Consider the following 25,730-nt stretch of genomic DNA (forward strand, 5'->3'; position numbering starts at 1 on the left):
AAGCTGTTCTGAACCATAATCGGCATTTAAGAAAATAGTTCACCCAAAAATTAAAATTCTCTCATCATTAACTCACCCTCATGCCATCCCAGATGTTTGTGACTTACTTTCTTCTGCAGAACACAAACAAAGATTTTTAGAAGAATATTTCAGCTCTGTAGGTCCATACAATACAAGTGAATGGTGACCAGAACTTTTAAGCTCCAAAAAGCACATAAAGGCAGCATAAAAGTAATCCATATGACTCAAGTGCTTTAATCCATGTCGTCTTAAGCGATCTAATCGATTTCGGGTGAGAACAGACCAAAATGTAACTAATTTTTCACTGTACATCTTGCCATTGTAGTCTTTTGGCCCGATCATGATTTCAAGCTCGATTACACTTCCTAGTGTTTGCACATGCGCGGAGTGCTAGATGGCGCTATAGGAAGTGTCATCGAGCTTCAAATCATGATCACCAAGTAGACTGCTGATGTCAAGATTTATAGTGAAAAAATATTTACATTTTGGTCTGTTCTCACCCAAAACTGATTATATCGCTTTAGAAGGCATAAATTAAACCACTGGAGTCTTATGGATTACTTTTATGCTGCATTTATGTGATTTTTTTTCAGCTTCAAAATTTTGGTTGCCATTCACTTGAATTGCAAGGACCTACAACAGTACAGTCTCAGCTTCAGACGGCACACCCACAGTCTGTTTACTGACATCTGATGTATACTGCACATAAAACTGAAAAGTGTTTATGCAGCCTTTAAGTGGAGTCGAAATTACGAGCTCCAAGCACATGAATGATCGGGCAAAGTCGTATTTACCAGTGGGTAAACTTGAGATTCTAGATGATACACAAGTTGCTGATGTTGGAAGATGCTTGTTGACATAAAACAATGGAAAGCAATGATTTTGCAAAATTATTTATATTTCAGTGATTTATTTCAATGATATGTTTTTTTTTTTTATATGACAGAACTCAGTCAGCTAATATAAAGCTAATGCTAATGTTAGAATGTTTGTTTTATGCAAATGAATTAATAATTTGTTAGATATCATGCATTAATAAATCATATAGGTCTTTTAAAAGTGAAGCAAGTGCTTTTTTAAGTTACTAAAGTAATCTCTCTCTCTCTCTCTCTCTCTCTCTCAGCTGACTGAGATCATGCAGTTGATGAATGCTTACTTCAGTGCCACCAGTCGCCAGCTAGGCAAGGATGACTGCATCTCCATAGAAACCAACCCAAAGCTCCACCCCTCCCTACTTGAGCTACCTTCTCACCCGGTGTAGAGAAAGAAAGACTCGCACACATACACACACAGTGTGACTGACACACACATGCATTTGCAGTCCTGGCTGATTGCTCCCCTGTGCTCTGCAAAGCGGACTAACTAAGATGTGACTGTAATGTGGAAAGGATTGTCTGGTGCCAGAGGAAACCAAAGAGCCACAACAAGAGAGCGAGTTCAGGAACTCAACCTTGCTGCACCGCCTACCAAATCCAGAGAGGACACAGGGCCCCTGCTAAAGAAAATAGCACGATTCAAGAGACTAAGAGGAATTCTTGTGTCGTCTTAGTGCACTGCAGAAAAAGGATGCCAACATGTTGCCATTTCACACATACCAACACACACTTGAGCTGCTCTTTACGTTTCTTGAGCGACTTCTGCCTGGCTCGTCATTCAACTCATTAATCAAACTTTATATGACCTTGAAACGAAAGCAGGGTCGTCACTTTTCATTACACAGACTTTCAGAACTGTCCGTTACAGAAGCGATGTTTGTGTGTGTGACAGTAAGAGAGAGGGATTTGAATATTCTAAGCTGTAGAACAGAAACCAAAAGATCTTTAGCTTGTCTGTATGATGTGAGTGTATTTGTGAAAATGATTTGAGCCCGACCTGGTGCTGCTTGACTGAGCTGTTAGCTTACAATAACTCAACACTGTGTGTCCTGTAGCCACAACAGCCTCAGATCCTTAGATCCGGCTTAAAAGAACTGATTAAGACACCCTGTTGCAGTCTGGTACCTGTGAAGGTTAATGACATTTTCAAAAACATGACCATTTTGGTTCTCTCAAAGCATCCCAGACCTCATTTGATGTATTAAAACACTAAAGATGAAAGACAAATAATCAACGCTATTGATATGCAACATTATCGTCCAATGTTCTATAGATATGACATTTCCATAAGAGCCTAACCTGTAGCCTTTGTTGTGCTTTCATGCTTATGTCAGCTTTATGACTAATGGTTCAAGCACAGTGTCTTTCATCTGCTGAGAGAGCATATTGTCTTTCTATAATGTGTGTGTAGTTTCTCCTAGTTTTATTTATGGCTGCCTGTTGTATACATTGTGTGGAAGTTAGTTTTTTTTTATTGTTCTTTTTACATTTGTTTTATATATCTTTCATAAAGACCTGTATTTGTATTTTAGTGCTTGCATTGGAAATATTTACTAAGAGCTGATGATTTCATAGTTAAAATATGATGTCATTAGGTTTCTATACTTTTTTTGTTATTTGAGTTTATCTTCACCCTGTAGCGAGAGGTCTACAAATGGCAACATAACTAGTTAATAATCAGTTAATTACTGTATGTAGCTCCAAAAGGATTATTATTTGATGTCATAGTAAACCAAATGTGAAGTCATTCGCCCTAATCAAAGTCACGTTTAAACATGGACCAAATATCTTTTAAGTTTGGGGGGTCTTCTTTCCCTCAGATTATGCCCCCCCCCTTGACTACCAAGCTAACACTAATGCAATAAAACCTGCCCAATGATCCTGAGCTTGAGCCCATTTTCAGTATGGGGCTTCAGGTTGCCTTCAGAGGAGCCAATAGTGCCTGTCAAACACATAGTCTGTGCAATCTTTAACTTGTACACCATAATCGGGCTCATTCTTTTCTATATACATAGTTTATTTGGTGTACTCTTTTTGCTCCATACAGCTCTAACAAAAGGTTACCAACTACTTGAAATGCAAATGTGGAGGGCAGTCACAACTTTTATGCTGTTTATTTTGAATTTCTTTTTTGTTCTTTACTTCAATGTTTAAAATGTATGCAGTGTCTTTTGCCTCACTGGTAAACCAAACCATGTTCTTATTACAGCCCCTGTGATGGCAAGTAGTGGTTGCCACATGTTCTTGCGTTCTTTTCATGTCACTGTGCAGCTGCAGGCAGCTCTGCCCACTGTCATACTTGTAACAGAACTCAAATGACAACCTCTGATGCTTTGGACGGTTTGTACGCTTCATGGTACCTTATGTTACACGTGTAATAGTCGATCGCACTATCGTTTGTACAGCTAACTTAAATGTGCAATAATGCAAAAAGGTGCATAATGTATGTAATAAAAAGCAGTACCATTACACAATTACTTGAGGTTCAGGTATACTGTGTGGTTGTGAAAGTGTTAAATATTACAGAAATGTTACCAAATATTTAACTGTTAAAGGAATATTCCAGGTTCAATACAAGTTAAACTCAATCAACAGCATTTGTGGCATAATGTTGATTACCACACAAAAAACTTGTCCGTCCTTTTCTTTAAAAAAGCAAAAATCAAAATCACAGTGAGGAACTTCCAATGGAATCGAATGGTTAAAGGCAGAAATTTGAATGTTATAATTTTATAAAAGTATTTTCATTAATTATTCTGTTCAAACAGGTGTATTATTTGAGCTGTAAAGTTGTTTAAATAGTAAATTTTAGGGTCTGTTGACTACATAGTCATGGCAAGGAAGTTATAAAATTGGCTATAACTTTACACCGAAAAGGTTAGTAAGTGATTTTATCACACTAAAATCATGTTAACACATTGTTTGTCTTGTTGCTATACTTTGGAAACAGTTGAGTATTTTAACGTTTACGGATTGGCCCCATTCACTTCCATTGTAAGTGCCTCACTGGAATGCAGATTTTTCTTATATATATATATATATATATAAGGAGAGACCAGTTGAAATAAATTTTTGTGGTAAATATTATGCCACAAATGCTGTTCATTGAGCTTAAAGTGCACCTATTATGGTTTTTCAAATATTACCTTTCATGTGGTGTGTTATAAAGCTGTTTGTGAATGTAAAAAAGTCTGCAAAGCTTCAAAAATCAAAGTGCACAACAAATGGAGTTATTGACTCCCAAAAGAAAGAACCGATTCTGAACACCTGAAACGAGTCGTTAGTAATTCCAGACGTAATTTTGTAACAAAAAACCCGACTCTGGTCTTCATTGGCTATTCGCGAACAGCTTTGACCCACCCTCAAACACTACACTAAGCGGTAGACCAATCACAACAGACTGGACATCTGACCAATCAGAGCAGAGTAGGCTCTCTGAAAGGCGGAGTTTAGAATGAATCCTTTAGAACGGATCATTGAACGTGTCGTTTGAGACACTGGGAAAAAAAAGGTTATGCTGCAATTTAAATTGAGCAATTTAAAGTGTTTTTTGACCTTGAATACATGTAAATCTATTGTATGAGACCTTTAAAACAAAATTAGGCACGTTTAAAAACCATAATAGGTGCACTTCAACTTGTATTGAACCCGAAATATTCCTTTAAGTTATTAAGGCCGATAACTGTTAGGATAGTTGATATTACACATTTTTGCACTTATCTAAAAAAGTCAAATTAAATCTAAAATTTTAACAGCTTGTGAAGTTAGGCTTTAAAGACAATACAAAGTTGAATAAAAAGATGGGACAATTTCGTATTTTTGAAACATAGTAAAGGAAAAAAAAAAAAACATACTGTTGGCCTTGCTGGAGCAATTTCCATAATTTGCAGAAAATAAAATAAATACAAAAAATAAATAAATAAATAAAAAAAGTGGCCCAAAAAATTATTTAGCCACTTTCAACAATGTACGAATGGCATTAAATAATCAAGCCATACTGCATTTATTTGTAAAGAACAATGTAATTCTGATTAGTAATCCATACACTCTTACTGTAGTGAAATAAAAAATCATGGACATTTTCCTCGTAGAAAAACATTTATTCTAATCTCATGAACTTCAAGTAAATGCATCAAGTCTGATGGCAAACTATATACACAGTAAAACATTAATAATCACAACACTGGGGAAAAGAGAGCACTTTCAAAGAATTTTGGCATTAAGAGTTTCACATGGAGAAAATATTTCTGGAGGTACAACTACTCTCCAGTACAAAAACAAAAAAGAAAAAGGAGCACTAGATGCATTGGAGTTGTGTACAATTGAGTCTGCCAGACTTTGAGGTAACATCACTGATTTGACTTGCTAAACAACATACCCACAAGAGGGTCGTCTGATTGAAAAGATGTACTGAGGTACAGCATAACACTGACTTTGCTGATAGTCTCAAAACTCTTAAGATAATCTTCTAGTGTAATCCATAAAAATTGTTTTCAGAAAAGACGGGGTAAAAACCATACAATCATTGTCTAGCCCCTGAAAGCAAGTGCCTTTTGTCTAAAAGCATGCATGCGTGAATGTAAGGGAGTTAGATAGCATTCATAAGATACTTTTAATCTGTTCTTTTCCAAGAGGCTAAATCTTTCACACTCCCTCCTACGGTTACATTCATCTGAGACCACCCCATCTTATCCGTGTATACTTCTGACATGTGAGGTCATGGAAGCTTGTGTGCAGACAACTGTGCATCACCCTGACATAGACTGATGTAGATTTTGTGCAGAAGAGTGCAGAGTGCAGTACAAAAATAGACTATGAAAGAGCCATAAATTCTATGATTAAAAGAAACAAAGAGAGAAAGGAAACGAGAGTGAAAGTTCATTACAGCTCAGGATAGAGGCACCACATTATGAAGAACTCTTCTACACGTCTGTAAAGAGATGAAAGTCACTTATACGAAAGGTTCTTACAACAGCAGTAATGCAGTGCTAAAGATCTCTTCACCTACAATACATGAGAAGGCTCTGGAGGATTTATGAAAATGAGTCTCTGGTTTTAAGAGGAGCAATCACTACTTCAATACTGCTATTTGCTACTGGAGTAATTCCATTATTTACAGGATATATATATATCAAGAGCTTTAGGCAGTAACTGGAGGGGTTTTCACTGCTCTTGTGTACCCCAGGAAATGTAGTCGGGCCGTGTGGCGGCGCTGTACTCGTCTACAAGCTGCTGAACCACCTCACGAGAGTTATCCAGCTCGTCAAAGTTCTCCTTGAATATGTCCTCCTTCCTGAACTGCTCGAGGAAGGCCTCCCTCTTCCTCAGTTTATCATACTGACGACAGGTTCGCTCAAACAACTGGGATTGTGGGAGAGAAGACAGATTAGATAATCCAGTGTCTACCCAAATCTGAGGCACCCGTTTACGATCAAAATGAATGTTAAATTTGGTGTACTTTAGTGGTAGATTTGGGTTCGGGTTGTACAACTCCAATTTACCTTAAATGGTGAAAGACCAAAATCTCTAAAACTGTTTGTCAAGAATATGCTACAATAACATTTCAAATTAGCAATAACATTATGCACATGCAAGTAAACAAACTATCAAACACTGATTGGCTCTTTTAACAGAAAGGTGGGACTTCCATTCCTACAGCCGCCATATTGAGCTCTATAATTTCTCCTATTAATTTTTCTATGCGTCGTCCATCTAGTCCCTCTTATACTGTCTAGTGTGGATATTTATGTAACAGTTTATATGATATACCTCGGTTTTAAAACGGATCGTTTTCATACCGTTAGCAACAGTCGTGGCTATATACACAATTTAGCACAGCCTCTCATGCTTTATTGCTTAAACAGAGGGTTGCCATATAGAGTGAAAGATCGATCTTGATGATTTAAGAATCAATATCACCGGAAAAAAATCTATATTTTAAGTCAGGTTTTTTTTTTACTTTTCTTAAGTTCAAATCAGTTCAATTACGATCAGAATGCTACATTTACACAGCATAATATAACTTTGACATGATACAAAAAAACTCATTTTACATTCAACCATCACTCCATTTTAAAGGTGACACGCGTGAGTCGCAAGCACAGCATACAGACTTGTCAGAGACACAGCAGTTGAGATCCACTATGTGAGAAAATGTTGGGTGTGTTAAAGACAAAAATAAAAGTTCTCTCATTATTTACTCACCCTCATGCCATCCCATATGTGAATGACTTTCTTTCTCCTGCAGAACACAAATGAAGATTTTTAGAAGAATATCTCAACTCTGTAGGTCCATACAATGCAAGTGAATGGTGACCAGACCGTTCAAGCTCCATAAATCACATAAAATCAGCAAAAAAGTAATCCATAAGACTCCAGTGGTTAAATAGGTCTTCAGAAGCGATAAGTGTGAGTGGGAAACAGATCAATATTTAAGTAATTTCTTACTATAAATCTCCACTTTATTTTTCACATTCTGAAAGTGAAGATTTATAGTAAAAATTGATTGAAATATTGATCTGTTTCTCATCAACACTTCTAAAGACATATTTAACCACTGGAGTCTTTTGGATTACTTTTATGCTGCTTTTATGGAGCTTGAAATGTCTGGTCACCATTCACTTGCACTGAAAATACCAACAGAGCTGAGATATTCTTCTAAAAATCTTTGTGTTCAGCAGAAGAAAGTAAGTCATAAATGTCTGGGATGGCATGAGTGAGTAAATGATTAGAAAACTTTCATTTTTGGGTGAACTATTCTTTTAAATGGCAATTAGGGTTCAGAACCCATTAAAGACCTACGAGGCACCTTCAATGTTTCTCAGTTATCCAGTTTGTAAGGTTTGTCGTAGAAGTGTTGGCTCAGTCAGGAAACACTTCAAACCTTCAAAACCATCTCCGCGAGCATTATCACGGATTTTGAGTTTAACACAAATAATAATAATAATAATAATATTTATTTGTAAAGTACTACACAGGGCTTACAAACTGTTTTAAGCATATAGGAAATGGAATTTTCAATGTAAGAAAAAGTCATACAGGTTTGCAACAATACGAAGGTGAGTGATGACAGAATTTTAATTTATGAGTGAAATATCAGAGTTCAAGTCAATACTCAACAGTTACTTTAAAAATCTCAGTTTAATGTTGACAAAATGATTTTTTTTAACAAATTCAATCTTGAGAACCTTGCTTATATAATATGTATTTTAAAGATAGACTGATAATAGTTTCTTGTTATGTAGCCTATATTAATAATATTATAGTATTAATATTACTACAGGCTATTATTATTGTTTATGTACATTTCATATTTATTAAAACTGCTCTAGAGAGATGTAGCCTAATATCTATTTAACTGTTTCCCTTCACCCTGCATCTGAGCAGTTCTGGTTGCATACAAGGCATTTATTGATTTATTGCACTATTTCTGCCTTTCTTTGTGCTGTATTTTTATGATGGAGCACCACGATATGAAAGCCGGCAATACTAGATCGCCCCAGCGTCATGCGCTTGCAGTGTTGACAGCTTTGTTTATTATAAACAGAAACAATGTTTTTTTTTTTGTTTTTTTTCCTCTCCCCTTTTCTCCCCAATTTGGAATGCCCAATTCCATAATGCGCTCTAGGTCCTCGTGGTGGCGTAGTGACTCGCCTCAATCCGGGTGGCAGAGGACAAATCTCAGTTGCCTCTGTGTCTGAGACCGTCAATCCATGCATCTTATCACGTGGCTTGTTGAGCGCGTTACCGCGGAGACCTAGCGCGTGTGGAGGCTTCACACTATTCTCTGCGGCATCCACGCACAACACACCACGCGCCCTACTGAGAGCGAGAACCACATTATAGCGACCACGAGGAGGTTACCCCAACGTGACTCTACCCACCTTAGCAACCGGGCCAAAAGGTTGCTTAGGAAGCCTGACTGGAGTCACTCAGCATGCCCTGGATTCCAACTTGCGACTCCAGGTGTGGTAATCAGCGTCTTTACTTGCTGAGCTACCCAGGCCCCAGGAGCGATAGTTTTAACACATCGCTCGAATACAGAGAGAGGCGGTACAACGACAGTCTCATGAACAGGTTTATAGATCTGTAACATCTTACGTTAAGTTAATATGCACTTCGTCACTGCGCACGCTCACACTAAACTCAACATGTGTTTAATGAGCTGCCAAAAGCTGCATATGAGAGATGCAGAAGAGCTGAATTATTTGTCCAGATTGTGGAATTACAGTTTGATACAAAAACAAGATTATTGATTTGATTTGTTCATCTGTATGTATTGGTTTACCAGTTCTCAGCTACATGTTAAAATGAATAAAATAGTGTGGAAATTCCCCGCGTTATGAACGTGTAGCATGCAGGATTGATTCAATTTGTGCACAATACCCGCATCCACGCCGAATTTCAGGCCCTCATAATAATAATAATAATAATAATCTTTATTATTATAATTACATTAAGAAATTACAGAAATACATTAGGCCTACAATTGTATTAAAATAACTAAAAATAACTACATTAATATTATTATTATACCCAATTAATATTTCTCCAATAATTTAATAAACGCAGCATTGCTATGGGATCTGGTTAAACCCTCGAGATGATCTCCTCTCCTCTTCTGTCTACAAAAACCTGGTGTCATAGGGTTGTTTAAGATTTGTATAGGAACTTGTAGTGAACAATGAAAGTGAAGTCGGAGCGCTATAAATATATCAGCGCACGTTACCAAACCGAAACCAACGCAACACATCTGTAATTCTGTGCATGAGATGAAATTCGTGGAGCGGCACAGATATTCACATGAGCATCATGTACAGACTGTTTGATTAAATCACATCACAGCCCTTTGCAGTTTATATTCACATAAGGTCATCGAGTATAGATCAGAAGGCTAGTTCAGCCCTACACAATGCAATAGAAAGAAGTGTTGTTTTTGCGTTATTTCACGGCACGTGGTAATATTATCTCATCATATTCAATTCAGACTGCAAGCTCACGACATGGGTATCATTTGCCATGGTGCTGGAGATTCAGTAGCGGCCGAGCGCCGCTGCTGAATAGCAGTGCAGGAAACACTGGCTTACCGAAGAGATGCTGGTATGATTGGCCATCATAAGCCCACTGACACGGTGAGCTGATGGCAGATAGGGGGATCTGCGGGAGAGCGCCACCTGGATGCTAGCTGGTCCCCATGGGATGAAATTAGCCAACTTCCTCTCCCTGATCCTCTGCAGACTCTTATGCACCTACATGGAAACATACACTGATCAGCCACAACATTAAAACTACCTGCCTAATATTGTGTAGGTCCCCCTCGTGCCGACAAAATAGCGCTAACCCGCATCTCAGAATAGCATTCTGAGATGCTATTCTTCTCACCACAATTGTTCAGAGTGGTTATCTGAGTTACCATAGACTTCATCAGTTCGAACCAGTCTGGCCATTCTCTGTAGACCTCTCTCATTAACAAGAACCCACAGAACTGCCGCTCACTAGATGTTTTTGTTTTTGGCACCATTCGGCATCATTGTGTGTGAAAATCCCAAGTGATCAGCAATTACAGAAATACTCAAACCAGCCCATCTGGCACCATCAATCATGCCACGGTCCAAATCACTGAGATCAAATTTTTCCCCCATTCTGATGTTTGATGTGAACATTAACTGAAGCTCTTGACCCGTATCTGCATGATTTTATGCACTGCTGCCACACGATTGTCTGATTAGATAATTGCATGGAGGTTTGTTGGTGCCAAATGGGCTGGTTTGAGTATTTCTGTAACTGATCTCCTGGGATTTTCACACACAACAGTCTCTAGAATTTACTCCGAATGGCACCAAAAACAAAAAACATCCAGTTTTGTGGATGGAAATGCCTTGTTGATAAGAGAGGTCAACAGAGAATGGCCAGACTGGTTCGAACTGATGAAGTCTATGGTAACTCAGATAACCACTCTGAACAATTGTGGTGAGAAGAATAGCATCTCAGAACGCTATTTTGAGATGCAGGTTGGCGCTTTTTTGGCGGCACGAGGGGGGACCTGCACAATATTAGTGGTTTTATTGTTGTGGCTGATAGGTGTATAAAAATGAGGACAACATGCAGATACGGCTCAAAATGTGCTAGTCACCAGTAGCAGGACTACTGATTATAGAAAACATCCCTCTAACATGCACACACCTGTGTAGGGTCAACCTCTCCCTGGATAATGTTGAGAATGGCAATGTAGCAGTGATTGGTCTGCCGGTCTCGGCCTGTGGACACCATGACGTTCTTAGGCTGTAAGAGCCTCCTCATCACATCAAGAACTGTAGTCTTCCTCACACTGGCCACCTGAATGGGAGAGAGAAAGCATGATTATTCAGATCTAATATTGCCTGATATGGATGACATTCTCATTTTTTTTTTCATTTTTTTTTTTTTATATAAAAGGACTTAAGTGTGCTGAACTACTGTAAGTGAAATGGAAAACTCTTTATGTGGTGTGCATGGGTGACCGTTGCTGCCCATCGAGAGCATTTCAAATCAGTCAAAAAAAAAGGGTAGTCTGCCTATGCAAAAAGCAGAAAGTGAGGCAATTCACTAGGTTCTGGAATGGAGTTAATTTACATTCTACAAAGGATCTTTGAATTGTTTCAACTCTTTGAACAATGGACTTTGCACTACTCACCGACTGATCAGTGGTCAGTGGTGTGTATCCAGTCATGAGGAAGTGGAGGCGGGGAGTGGGGATGAGTGACGCAATCAAACCAATCAGATCATTGTTCATGTATCCAGGGTAACGGAGGGTTGTTGTGCTTGCTGACATTATGGTAGAAACCTGTTCAAAACAAGAAAAATTAAAGTATTGAACTAAGATCAACTAGTTATGACCAGTTTACGTGGATGGGTGACACTAACGGAAATGAATGAATGGAAAGATCAGATCAATGGCATATTATAATTTTACATTGTACCTTCTCAATTATTTGGGTGTGCTAATTGTACACATGAAACCTCACATGTATGTAAAACCAGTTGGTGTTTAGAAACACAATAGCCTGGACTAGTGAAACAGGTTTGATGTTAGCATTTTTGGTCACACTTCACAGAAATGCATGCACTGTATTGTTGAAGTTCACCATATGACCCATTTCAAATGATCACATCTATTAGAGGCAAAGACAGTGATGGATGACAAAAGTGAACTATTTACCTTCGAGCAAGATGCTTTAAGAATGTGTGTAAAGGAGGAACTCAAAGATGAGCACTACACCGCTGATTAGGTGTGTCAATAAGTTGCTCATTAGTTGAGAGAGAATGTGACATGAAGGCATGTCAGGCTGGTGATTCCATGTGTTAAATTCCTGAACAGGCAACTCCCTATTTCTTTCATTCTTCTGATGAAGAACTGATAAGACTGAGCTGAGATACAGTGGCCCCAAGTAGTTTTTGTACTCTAACCAAGTTAGTTTTGAGAAAAGCCCTTGTATCATTTTTTTTATAGGATGACACTTGGTTTGATATTTTGATTCTAATGCAATGATATTCGACATTTTAAAGTGTGACTTCAGCGTCTACAAATTTGGGGGCCACAAACAGATTGAATTTATATTGCAGAAAATACAATAAGGCACCGACAGACCATCCAGCAGCCTTCTAAAACATTTTATTTGATTAGCTTATTCAGACTTGATGTCAAGTTTGCAAACAATTGTTGTTTTCTGAAAGCATTCTCTCATTGGTTCCCTTTCCAATCAAACCATTTGCAGATTTTACAGTGTGGGTGTTTTCTGACAGTTTTAAGTTCGAAAATGCATTTACTATTGCAGGACAGCTACTGTCGCCCAAACCTGATTAATATACAAGGAATGACTCTACTGTCCCTACATGAACCACACCAAGACAGTCCTGCTCTACTGCAAGACTGGGCTTCAAAATGACAAGAACTTGATATGGTTTTTTCTGCCTTGCAATTTCATCTAAACAGATCTTACATTATCTGTAATTGGGTGCAAGTGTAAATGGCGTCACTGGGCTGACACTAGGGATCTTGTATAAGTGCTATGAAATATGTAAAAAGAATTAAATAAAAAACACCTTTAAACACTGTGTCCTGGTCCACACTGCCAACACACTGACAGTTTTGCATTAGATTCATTTCATTAGCTCAGATTAAAAAAACCTAATAAATATTAACTAAGTGTATCTTAAAATTCCTGCTGTTTTATTTCGCCCTCCTTATAACCACAGAAAAATGTTTTAGTTTATGCTGACTGACATCAGTCAATTTAATAATGTTGGCATTTAAAAGTGAATTATAGCTTAAATATCATACCATCCCTTCATGCTGCAGGCTTATTTTACAGACATGAACTGGTATTTTGAGTTTGGATTAAAACCTCAGATTAGGAGAGTCTGATCTTTGAAAAATACAATATCATAAAGCAAAACAATTATTATATACACCAACATTTGCTTTTTTTTAATAATTTTAAAAGCATTCTAGTTTTGCAACTCCACAAAAATTATCATTAAATAGTTTAAGTATGAATTGTGCTCATCTCCATAATGTATTTCATACACCTCTTTGTCACGAATATACAACTCATACGCTTAATTATACTGTAAAAATGTGATTCTGTTAGTGATTTACTGTGAAAGTTTATCAGTGTTGTGTCATAGAAGATATAGAAGATACAGGATGCTATTTAAAATCTTACCAGCTGGTTGATCTGAGAGAAGGAGGGGTTCTGAATGTGCAGCCGGTCTGTGGCGATCCTGTTCAAAGCAGTGTTGTCCAACACCACCTGAAAGAGAAATGAAGAGATAAAGAAAATATTTTTTTTTCCCTTTGCCCACATGTCGGAACTGTGTGTTATTATAACATTGTTTATTGAATCTGAATAATGAGATACTGTAGACTGTTACCAATCAAATTAAATGAACAACTAATTTTTGTAGATCTGGGTATTAGCATCGATTTCCCAATTTCATTTGATTCAGTTAGATTCGATTCAATATCAATTAATTTGGGAATATTTCAGTTACAATATCAACAGGCATGTTTCAATAATTACAGATTGTCTGAACTCTACATGACAATGTGCATTGTGACTGAAAAACATTCTGGGATCTCAGAAGACCTACAATCAATAATTGTTGCTTTGCATAAAGCTGGAAAGGGTTACAAAGTTATCTCGAAGAGCTTGGATATTTATCTGTCCACAGTTAGACAAACTGTCTATAGATGGAGACAATTTAGTATTGTGGCTACTCTCCCTAGTAGTGGCTGTCCAGCCAAGATGACTCAAAGGGCACATCGCAGAATGCTCAACAAGGTAAAAAAAGAACCCTAGAGTGACAGCTTAAGACTTGAAGGAATCACTGGAACTGGTTAACATCTCCGTTAATGAGTCTACTTGACAGAAAACATTAAAAAGGCTTGGTGTCCATGGCAGGACACCACGAAAGAAGCCGATGCTTTCCAACAAAAACATATTTGCATGCCTGAAATTTGACAAAGACCACCTTGACTCTCCATAACGCTACTGGAAAAATGTTTTGTGGACTGATGAAACTAAGGTTGAATTGTTTGGGAAAAACACACAGCACTACGTATGGTGTAAAAAAGGCACCGCATGCCAACATGAAAACATAATTCCAGCGGTGACGTACAGTGGAGGGAGCATCATGATTTCGGGCTGCTTTGGGGCCTGGACTGTTTGCCATCAGAGGGAAAAATTAATTCCTAAGTTTATCAAAATACCCTGAAGGATATTGTGAGGGTGGCTGTGCCCCCTTATTTAGAATTGAGGGCATTTTTATCCATTTCGATGGCATTTTTGCCCTGAGCTCCCGAGCTTGTAAGCATCTGAAAAATAAATCCCTTTTATCAAATGCTGCAACAAAACTGAGCTTTGAAATTACAAAGATTGACTACAAGTACTAGAGATGAAGAGAGAGAACATTGTCTCTGTAAGAGTTAATTAAGTTAGCGTTAATTAAGTCTCAGTAAGAGTTGGAGATAAATCGAACTCAGTTTTCTATGAGGCAGAAAAGTAATTTCCGTCCATTAGCCTCTTCATCTTTTGTGCTGATCTCACTGACATTATTACACAAGTCTAAGACAGGAATAAAGCTAGCAGACAGCTGCAAGAAACACAGTATGCTTAAAACATTTCATACCCCTTACCATTTGTAATTCCAACCACATTTGCTCCACTAATACCCAATTTATGCTGTACTGCAGCTCTCACAAACAGTGATTTGCTACAGATTTGTATAATGTTATGGTGATGTAATGCCTTACTTTTTTGCTGGGGTGATAAGAACAATCAACCCCTTCATAAATCAAACAAGGATATACAAACATGTGATACTTAATTCTTCAGAGAGTCAACAAGATATATTTGCTGATTAAACATCAGCTGATTTATATCATTCAGAAAGTAAAAATAGTGAGCGTTAAAACAAACTTTTTTTTCCAGATATACAGTTATGACAGTGCTCTCCCTCTCCTGGAATGAACTCAGGAACCCGAGATATTGTTACTATGGAGGAAATCAAGAGAGAGAATTAAATAATCATATAAGACTGTCATTCTTTCCTTCATCCGCTGCCATTTGGGGAATGAAAGCAGGAGAGGAAGAAAGGAGGTCTATTTGGAGAGGTGGATCATGTGCTGTGAGGAAATGTGCAGTTAGCTTGCAGGCTGTGTATGAGAGGGGCTCCGTTTCAAATAGAAACACATTCATTTTAAATCCACAACTCTAGTGTGTGTTTGCCAGTGTGTGACACCTTCTTTCATATTCTAGGCCAGCTGCAAAGGTTAGCAGACAGTGAATGTGTGTGCGTTCATTCTCACCACGCAGTCTGCATTCTGGGTCAGTCTCTTAAGAGTAAGGAGAGAATTATATGGCTGTACGACAACATCACTCATCTCATCCTGGTTAGGAAAGACAGAGTAGGTCTGAACCAGTTTTTTAGGATACCTAAAAAAGACGGAGAAGAACAGAGTGGCTTAACGTTTAAAGCCCAAGAAAACAAGTTCCGTGGAACCCTCCTGGTTGCACATGCAAAGGTGTTAAACACACCCCTAAAAAGAGGTAATTACACCCGGTGATGGCAGCCTGCATCTCCCTCTAATTACACTGACTGCCACCCAAACGCTTCATGACAGCAAGACTAGACGGACAATGCAGAGGGTGTGGATATACCCTCCCGGAGAGGGAGTGTGAACTGCAAAATTCAGTCAGAAAGAGGGTGATTTTAAATTTGAGTCTTATATCAGTGCATCCTCTTTGTCCTTCTTTGGGTGTGTTTTCGCACCTGTCGTTCAGTCGTTCCAGTAGGTAGGAACCCAGACCAGATCCTGTTCCCCCAGCAATGGAGTGACAAAGCACAAACCCCTAAAAGGCAAACACAGCACATTTAACACATAAAAACACATGTGTATGTCACAGTGTTGGGGCAATATTTGCTCCACTGGAGTTGATTTTTGTATAAAGAAACATACATTAAAAACAAAACTAGAAATGCCTAGATCAGAATATTATGAGATATCTCTGTTGCTAACAGATTAAACAACAAAGATAATTCACTTCATTCATTACAGTGGCATTTTTTGCACCATATCCAGGGCTCCAGACTAAAAAATGACTTCGGAGCCATTGGCTCCTAAACTGAAACATTAAGGAGCCAAATGGCTCAGAATTGCTCGATTTAAATTGCTGTTCAGAAACAAAATATAAAGCCGAAGAAAAGACAGGTGATAACCCATTAATCGGAGGTTTATTAAACATAGTTGAGAAAATAAGTTTGCATTCCCTTTTGTCTCAAATGTTCACACCCCTTTTATAAATATAAAAGATAAAAAAAAAATTTTTTTTACTGCTCTTCAGAATATACATTACAGATATTTACATATAGTATGCATATAGTAGTGTGTTGTCTTCTTGAGTATCAATGAATTTGCACCTTGTGTAATAGTTGTGTACAAGTCCCTCAATAGACCTTTTTCACACTCCCGGTTTTGGAACGCGGAAGTAAACGTTTGCAGGGTAAATTTCGACAGCGGTGAACAGGAGTGAATGGGAGACCACAGCAAATCTAATTTTCACTTACCCATTTGCTCCAAGAACAAAAGAAAAAACCCACTATTACATTTGAATGACTTTCCAGAAGAAAATAAAATAGAGAGCGGTGGATTAAGACAGCGAAATGCGAGAAAATGCCAAATTTACTGTCACTCTCTCAGCAGCTGTAATCAAAACCCCCTCACAGCTGTGGCAATTAATTTTTTAAAACTCAGCAGAAAAGAAACGTCCTCTCACTTTCAACTGCTTTTATTTTCAGCAAACTTAACATGTGTAAATATTTGTATGAACATAAAAAGATTCAACAACTAAGACATAAACTGAACAAGTTTCACAGACATGTGATTAACAGAAATGGAATAATGTGTCCCTGAACAAAGGGGGGGCCAAAATCAAAAGTAACAGTCAGGATCTGGGGTGGCCACCAGCTGCATTAAGTACTGTAGTGCATCTCCTCCTCATGGACTGCACCAGATTTGCCAGTTCTTGCTGTGAGATGTTACCCCACTCTTCCACCAAGGCACTTGCAAGTTCCCAGACATTTCTGGGGGGAATGGCCCTAGCCCTCACCCTCCAATCCAACAGGTCCCAGACGTGCTCAATGGGATTGAGATCCGGGCTCTTCGCTGGCCATGGCAGAACACTGAATGAGCAGTATGGCTGGTGGCATTGACATGCTGGAGAGTCATGTCAGGATGAGTCTGCAGGAAGGGTACCACATGAGGGAGGAGGATGTCTTCCCTGTAACGCACAGCGTTGAGATTGCCTGCAATGACAACAAGCTCAGTCCGATGATGCTGTGACACACCACCCCAGACCATTACGGACCCTCCACCTCCAAATCGATCCCGCTCCAGAGTACAGGCCTCGGTGTAACGCTCATTCCTTCGACGATAAACGTGAGTCCGGCCATCACCCCTGGTGAGACAAAACCGTGACTCGTCAGTGAAGAGCACTTTTTGCCAGTCCTGTCTGGTCAAGCGAAGGTGGGTTTGTGCCCATTGTTTCCAGTGATGTCTGGTTTACAACAGGCCTACAAGCCCTCAGTCCAGCCTCTCTCAGCCTATTGCGGACAGTCTGAGCACTGATGAAGGGATTGTGTGTTCCTGGTGTAACTCAGGCAGTTGTTGTGCCATCCTGTACCTGTCCCACAGGTGTGATATTCGGATGTACCGATCCTTTTGCAGGTGTTATACGTGGTCTGCCACTGCGAGGATGATCAGCTGTCCTTCCTGTCTCACTGTAGCGCTGTCTTAAGCGTCTCACAGTACAGACATTGCAATTTATTGCCCTGGCCACATCTGCAGTCCTCATGCCTCCATGCAACATGCCTAAGGCATGTACATGCAGATGAGCATGGACCCTGGGCATCTTTCTTTTGGAGTTTTTCCAGAGTCAGTAGAAAGGTCTCTTTAGTGTCCTAAGTTTTTATAACTGTGACCTTAATTGCCTACCGTCTGTAAGCTGTTAGTGTCTTAATGACCGTTCCACAAGTGCATGTTCATTAATTATTTATGGTTCAATGAACAAGCATGGAAAACATTGTTTAAACCCTTTGCAATAAAGATCTGTATAGTTATTTGGATTTTTACAAAATTATCTTTAAAATACAGTGTCCTGAAAAAGGGACGTTTCTTTTTTTGCTCAGTTATACACAACTTAAATTGTTTTAAATATTGCCTTAGTCTTTCTTTACTGTTACCGGATGGCCCAGACACAGAGACTACAAGAGAGTAAACTGAAAGAAATTCCAGATGCAGTTTATTGTGCTACTCCAATCCCAATCAATAATTACCAGAAGAAGAAAAAAGTGGTACACAATACGGGACTTTTAATTATAAAGAAGCCCAAAATACACATGGGACTCTTATTTTGAAATGTCTGCGCTCCCAATTGTGAACTCACTGACGGATGATTCGCTGAGAAAGTGAATCTGATTCAAACTGCTAACCTGAGCTCCCGAGTTCACACCCTCAGGTCTTTTCGGGTGATTCATGAAAAAGATCCGGTTCAAAAGAGAAATTTGTTCACGACTCTCTCATGCTGGGTTTGATGTTGCGTGTGATGCAGTGAGCTCATCAAAACAGAATGGGTGAAAAGCGGTGTGAGACACACTGGTACGTGCTCTAAAGATGTATTCAATAACTCAAGATGATATCTGACGAAACCGCATATGCATGCATACAACCCGACTGTCGCCAATGACGACTAGATTTTAAATTATTGTCGCAATCAATTATTTTTGGTCTGGAGCCCTGATATCTAAAATATCTGGGTATTTTTTGTCACATACGGGGGCATTTTTGCCCTAAGCCCTGGTTAATTTCACAAATTGCCACTCACCTTCCAGTAATTAGTACAATTTACCACACACACACAACTATACGACAGATACCTTTAACTTCCACACCACTCCCTAACTCCCACTATCACACAAGTTACACATGCAAACACACACACCAGTAATTATGGGTAATAAAGTGTAGGGGAGAATATAACGACACAGATTACACACTGGCATAGTCATATACAGACATACATAGTTCCGGGGGGGGGGGGTATTTATACCATGATCAATGGAAACAAGTAAATGCTTCACACTGCAACCCCGCCCCCAATGTTCAAGCCAAATCTACACCCTTGCATAGTTCTATGTATGTCAGCATCCTAAAAGTGTTTCTGCCAGCACTGTAAAAGGGATTACTAGTGAAATATGGGAAGAATGTTTTTTTTATAAATAAATAAAATACAATACATCAAATGGTGAGTCACACTACCATCTGGAGATCATCAGGGAGTGTTTAAAATGTAATCAGAAATTATACTTTTTTTTCCTGAAAGACTGCACAGAACTGCAAAAAAAATAAATAAAAAAAAAAATAAAAGCACCACTGAAAACATCCATTTACTTTAAGATACTTTAATTTTCCAGTGTTTATCCCTGAACCACATTTAATGTTGCATGCTAAGCCACTTTAAGTGAAAAAGACAGTGAGAGAATGCAGTCTACAGTGCAATGAGACTCGTACCTCCAGACTGTCACTGCCATCTGCTTCTCTGTCAATGATGTCGAAAATGTCCTCATGGATTTTTTCCCCCTGAAACGAGCAGAGGCATTAGATGACGAGCCAGGAAAAAATCTTACAAAATTTTTTCATTTAAATGACCTTTAGTATGGCCTTAAAATTAGGTCAAAATGCTCATTCATGACAAAGATGGGTTCAATAAAAAAAAAAAATTACAAAATTACATGGATTTGAATGACATGAGTAAATAAAGGCAGAATTAACATTTTTGGCCAAATCCTCCCCTTAAATTATAGTTCACACAAAAATGAAAATTCTCTCATCATTTACTCACCCTCATGCCATTCCAAATGTGTATGTTATGTGGATGCCTTTCTTTCTTTGCAGAACACAAACAAAGATTTTTAGATGAATATCTGAGCTCTGTAGGTCAATATAATACAAGTGTATGGTGGCCAGAACTTTGAAGCTCCATAAGCACATACATGCACCATAAAAGAAATCCATAAGACTCCAGTGGTTAAATCTACACCGATCAGTCACAACATTAAAACCACCTGCCTAATATCATGTAGGTCCCCCTCGTGTCGTCAAAACAGCTCTGACCAGCCGAGGCATGTACTCCACAAGACCTCTGAAGGCAGGGGCGGACTGGGAAGAGAAATCGGGCTGGGATTTTACATAGAAACTGGCCCAAACGTTGTTGGAGGGTGTTTGGAATCTGGCCCAAAAGAGTTGTTTTGGTATGCTTTTGCTGCATATCACTGCCCCCTTCGGCATATCGCAGCAGCGTTTTGTGGCCTGTTCTGCATAACGCGGCGGCCCATTTCAGCTTATCGCGGCCCATTCGGCCCCGTTTCTCGGCCGGCCCACCAGGAAAAGTCCTGGTTCTCCCGATGGCCAGTCCGCCCCTGTCTGAAGGTGTCCTGTGGTATCTGGCACCAAGACGTTAGCAGCAGAGGTGGGGCCTCCATGGATTGGACTTGTTGGTTCAGCACATCCCATAGATGCTCAGTCGGATTGAGATCTTGGGAATTTGGAGGCCAAGTCAACACCTTGAACTCAATGGTTTCTCAAACCATTCCTGAACGATTTTTGCAGTGTGGCAGGGCGCATTATCCTGCTGAAAGAGGCCACTGCCATCAGGGAATACTTTTGCCATTAATGGGTGTACGTGGTCAGCAACAATCTTTAGGTAGGTGGTACATGTCAAAGTAACATCCACATGAATGCCAGGACCCAAGGTTTCCCAGCAGAACATTGTCCAGAGCATCACACTGCCTCCGCCAGCCTGCCTTCTTCCCATAGTACATCCTGCTGCCATCTCTTCCCCAGGTTAACGACGCACACGCACCTGGCCGTCCACATGATCTAAAAGAAAACTTGATTCATCAGACCAGGCCACCTTCTTCCATTGCTCCATGGTCCAGTTCTGAAGCTCACATGCCCATTGTAGGTGCTTTCGGTGGTGGACAGGGGTCAGCATGGTTTGCGGCTACACAGCCCCATCCGCAGCAAGCTGCGATGCACTGTGTGTTCTGATACCTTTCTATCATGGCCAGCATTAAGTTTTTCAGCAATTTGTGCTACAGTAGCTCTTCTGTGGGATCGGACCAGATGGGCTAGCCTTTGTTCCCCACATGCATCAATGAGCCTTGGGTGCCATGACCCTGTCGCCTGTTGTCCTTCCTTGGACCACTTTTGGTAGGTACTAACCACTGCAGACCGGGAACACCTCACAAGACCTGCCGTTTTGGAGATGGTCTGACCCAGTCCTCTGGCCATCACAATTTGGCCCTTGTCAAAGTCATTCAGATCCTTACACTTGCCCATTTTTCCTGCTTCCAACACATGAAATTCAAGAACTGACTGTTCACTTGCTGCCTAATATACCCCACCCCTTGTCAGGTGCCACTGTAACAAGATAATCAATGTTATTCACTTCACTTGTCAGTGGTTTTCATGTTGTGGCTGATCAGTGTATATCTTCAGAAGTGATATGTAAAGCTTGGGTGAGAAACAGATCAACATTTAAGTCCTTTTTTTACTATCAATCTCCACATTCACTTTCAAATTCTTCTTTTGTTTTTGGCGATTCACATTGTGCATATCGCCACCTACTGAGCAGGGAGGAGAATTTATAGTAAAAAAAAAAAAACGATTTAAATATTGATCCGTTTCTCACCCACACCTATTATATTGCTTCTGAAGATATATATTTGAGCACTGGAGTCTTATGGATTACTTTGTGTGCTTTTTGGAGCCTCAAAATTTTGGTACCCATTCACTTGCATTGTATGGACCTACAGAGCTGAAATATTATTCTAAAAATCTTTGTGTTCAGCAGAAGAAAGTCATACACATCTGGGATGGCATGAGAGAGAGTAAATTATCAGATTTTTATTTTTTTGGGTGAACTAACCCTTTCGTTCACCCAAAAAAATTTTTTACTTCTAGATACATCGACTTTGTATTTTCCACATTATATTTTATCTGTTGTGTTTTTGGCTTTAAAATTTTAATGTCAAAATAGACATTGACCACATTTTCTACTTTTCATGGATACTTGAAATGACTTGTCAGGCAGTGACAGCACTGTGACAAGTTATACCTCATCTAAAACAATTTTAAAACATTCTTGTATAATTGTTATTAGGGGTGTAATGTTTCAAATTTCTCAGTTCTGTTTGTATCACAGTTTCGGCACGGTTCGGTATTTGCAATTTTCAGAATTATTTTTTTTTACTGCCAAATCCAAAGTAAGAATACTCTATTTGGTAACAAACACTTAAACAGGTTTGCCCTTAATAAAAATTATTGTTTTACAGTAACCATAGTTTAACTATGGTATTTGTAGTAAAATCAAAGTAACCACAAAATCAACATGGTTACTGTCATGTGTACAATATATAGTATAATCATGGTTACAATATGGAAACTACAGTATTACTGTTGTTAATTATATCAAAACCATGATTTCTGCAAAGAAAATCATGGTGACAGCAGTCATGATTACTACAATATTACTATAGTAAAACTATGGTTAATTTGCGCTAACATTTTAACTTAATATCTGCACTATTACACTACATGTATCGAAATAAAATGCATTTCAAACTCTACTGCACATTTTTTCAATATTCGGAAGCTGTACATCACTATAGAAGGAACTTTGCTATTAAAATGGATATGAGGGATGTTGTGACGCAGCTAGAGTGTTTTAATCATACGTGGAAATCACACATTTTCGTCAGCGGTGCAGGGAAACATATCATTGGCAATGAACACCCCAGTCGCTTTAATTATTGTTTTATGCCTGTCCGAATCAGCACTGAGTGCTTGCTTTAAAAAAAAAAGGGAGTTTGTGCAGTTTCGGCTAATCTGTGGCTCTTCCTCTGTGATTTCGGCATAAATTATCATATGTCGATGTACAACACCTGGCAAAAATTATGGAATCACCCAGCTTTTCTACTTCATAGCAAATAAACAAATAACAGATATGACACAAAACATTTTTTGTTTAATAGCTGAACATTCTGTCTTCATGAATCATCCCTCAAACAAATTAAATTACATTATTTTAATTAATGGCATATTTCTTTCCAGATCAAGTAGAGGAAAAAATTATGGAATCACTCAATGTTGTGGAAAAAATTATGGAATTACCTTGTAATTTGCGTTTCTAAAACAAATACTGGCACAAGTCTAAAAATGCAAATTAGTCTGCAGTTAAAGAGAGTGCTTACAGACCTTAACGAGCTGTTGGACTTGGCTTCTTGAAAGGAAACATGACCCCAACAAGAGTTGTCAGTTGAAACAATGGAAAGGATTATAAAACTCCTTCAAGAAGGAAATCCAACACGGAGTGTGGCAAAAGAAGTTGGTTGTTCACAGTCAGTTCTCTAAAATTTGGTGGAAGCATAAACAAAATGGGAAGGTTATAAAAGGAAAACATACGGGTAGACCAAGGAAGACATCAAAGCATCAGGATAGAAAACTCAAAGCAATATGCCTTGAAAATAGAAAATGCACAACAAAACAAATGAAAAACAATTGGGCAGAAACAGGAGTCAATGTTTGTTAAAGAACTGTAAGAAATCGTCTGAATGAAATGGGATTTACATATAGAAAAGCCAAACAAAAACCAGCACCAACACCTAAACTGAAGAAAACAAGGCTACAGTGGGCTAAAGAGAAGCAATCATGGAGTGTGACTGATTGGATCACAGTGATATTCAGTGATAAATCACGAATCTGCATTGGCCAAGGCGATGATGCACGAACTTTTGTCTGGTGCCGTTCTAATGAAACATATAAAGATGACTGCCTGAAGAAAACAATCAAATTTCCTCAGTCATTTATGATATGGGGTTGCATGTCAGGTAAAGGACAAGGGGAGATGGCAATCATTACCTCAACAGTCAATGCACAGGTGTACACAAATTTTTTTTTTTTTTTTTTTTTTTTTACACTTTTCTCATTCCATTGAGAGAAAATAGGTTTGGTGATGAAGTCATTTTCAGAATGATAATGCATCTTGTCACAGAGCAAAGAGTGTTAAGGCTTTTCTTCAGGAAAAGCATATCAACTCAATGACAAGGCCAGCAAACAGTCCGGATCTCAATCCGATTGAAAATGTATGGTGGAAATGGAAAAAATTGGTCCATGACAAGGCTGCCATCCTGCAAAGCTGATCTGTCAACCGCTATTCGAGAAAGTTGGAACCAGCTTGATGGAGAATATTGTTTTTCATTAGTGATGTCCATGCCTCAAAGAATTCAAGACGTCATAAAAGCCAGATGAACAACAAAGTACTAATTGTGATTTTTTTTTTGTTGATGATTCCATAATTTTTTCCTCTACTTGATCTGGAAAAAAATATGCCATTTATTAAAATAATGTAATTTAATTTGTTTGAGGGATGTTTCACAAAGCCAGAATGTTCAGCTATTAAACAAAAAATGTGTGTGTCATATCTGCGATTTGTTTATTTGCTACTAAGTAAAAGAGCTGGGTGAACATACTCTAAGTGTGGTGATTCCATCATTTTTGCCAGGGGTTGCATTACCAGTATACAGCACTCGTGTCAAGTGATGTCTGCAAACAGTGCCTGTTTTGTAAACGTTTTTTGACCATCGTTGTAATTGACTTCACGTGCATCGTGAAATCAAAGTAATGCAGGTTCAAGCAGTCACGCAATTCCAAACATTATTAACAGTTACAAGTTATTATACAAATCTACAAACGCAGCACAGAATTACAGAAAAGGAGGAGATAACAGCGTTTCATGAAATGCAGAACATTGTAAACTGTCAAACACACATAGACCTTTTTCACAGACTGTGATGATGCATTTCTGCTTTATTTAGCAGTGTAAATCTAGCAAACATTTATATGATAAATTTTTTTTTAAATATTGAGTTTAATCTATTTAATCTACTTGGCTACAATGGCTGTTTGGATGAAATTATGGTTCCTCTGATAAAACAAACAAACAAACAAAAACCCCACTTTTGAGCCATTTTAGAGCAAATAAATATTTATCGAGATATATATCGAATATCGTAAATAGGCTTCAAAATAGAGATATAATTTAAGCCATATCGCCCAGCCCTACGTGAAACACAGGTGGAGCGTATCATCTACATGGAGTGGTGGTGGTGTAGTGGACTAAAGCACTGAACTGGTAAGCAGAAGGTTGTTGGTTCGATCGCCACAGCCACCACCAT

At 38.7% G+C, this 25,730-nt stretch overlaps 2 protein-coding genes across 4 annotated transcripts in view; one reads left to right on the forward strand and one right to left on the reverse strand.

The window, feature by feature from the left end:
• The window catches only part of LOC127451770 (unconventional myosin-X-like), an 88,110-nt gene extending 84,740 nt beyond the window's left edge, over nucleotides 1-3,370 (forward strand). For all 3 annotated transcript variants that reach the window (XM_051716703.1, XM_051716700.1, XM_051716701.1), the window contains one exon: nucleotides 1,145-3,370. In XM_051716703.1, the coding sequence (XP_051572663.1) occupies nucleotides 1,145-1,282 (138 nt within the window). In that variant the 3' untranslated portion in view covers nucleotides 1,283-3,370. The remainder of the gene's footprint in view (nucleotides 1-1,144) is intronic.
• A 1,590-nt stretch (nucleotides 3,371-4,960) lies between these two features.
• LOC127451523 (tubulin gamma-1 chain) overlaps nucleotides 4,961-25,730 on the reverse strand; it is a 32,020-nt gene continuing 11,250 nt past the window's right edge. Inside the window, exons 4-11 of the mRNA XM_051716269.1 lie at nucleotides 20,005-20,073; nucleotides 16,209-16,288; nucleotides 15,745-15,871; nucleotides 13,601-13,687; nucleotides 11,569-11,718; nucleotides 11,079-11,231; nucleotides 9,983-10,144; nucleotides 4,961-6,257 (exon numbers count right to left, since the gene is read on the reverse strand). Of these exons, the coding sequence (XP_051572229.1) occupies nucleotides 6,060-6,257; nucleotides 9,983-10,144; nucleotides 11,079-11,231; nucleotides 11,569-11,718; nucleotides 13,601-13,687; nucleotides 15,745-15,871; nucleotides 16,209-16,288; nucleotides 20,005-20,073 (1,026 nt within the window). The 3' untranslated portion in view covers nucleotides 4,961-6,059. The remainder of the gene's footprint in view (nucleotides 6,258-9,982; nucleotides 10,145-11,078; nucleotides 11,232-11,568; nucleotides 11,719-13,600; nucleotides 13,688-15,744; nucleotides 15,872-16,208; nucleotides 16,289-20,004; nucleotides 20,074-25,730) is intronic.

The sequence above is a fragment of the Myxocyprinus asiaticus genome, chromosome 14, assembly GCF_019703515.2.
Source record: "Myxocyprinus asiaticus isolate MX2 ecotype Aquarium Trade chromosome 14, UBuf_Myxa_2, whole genome shotgun sequence".
NCBI lineage: Eukaryota > Metazoa > Chordata > Actinopteri > Cypriniformes > Catostomidae > Myxocyprinus > Myxocyprinus asiaticus.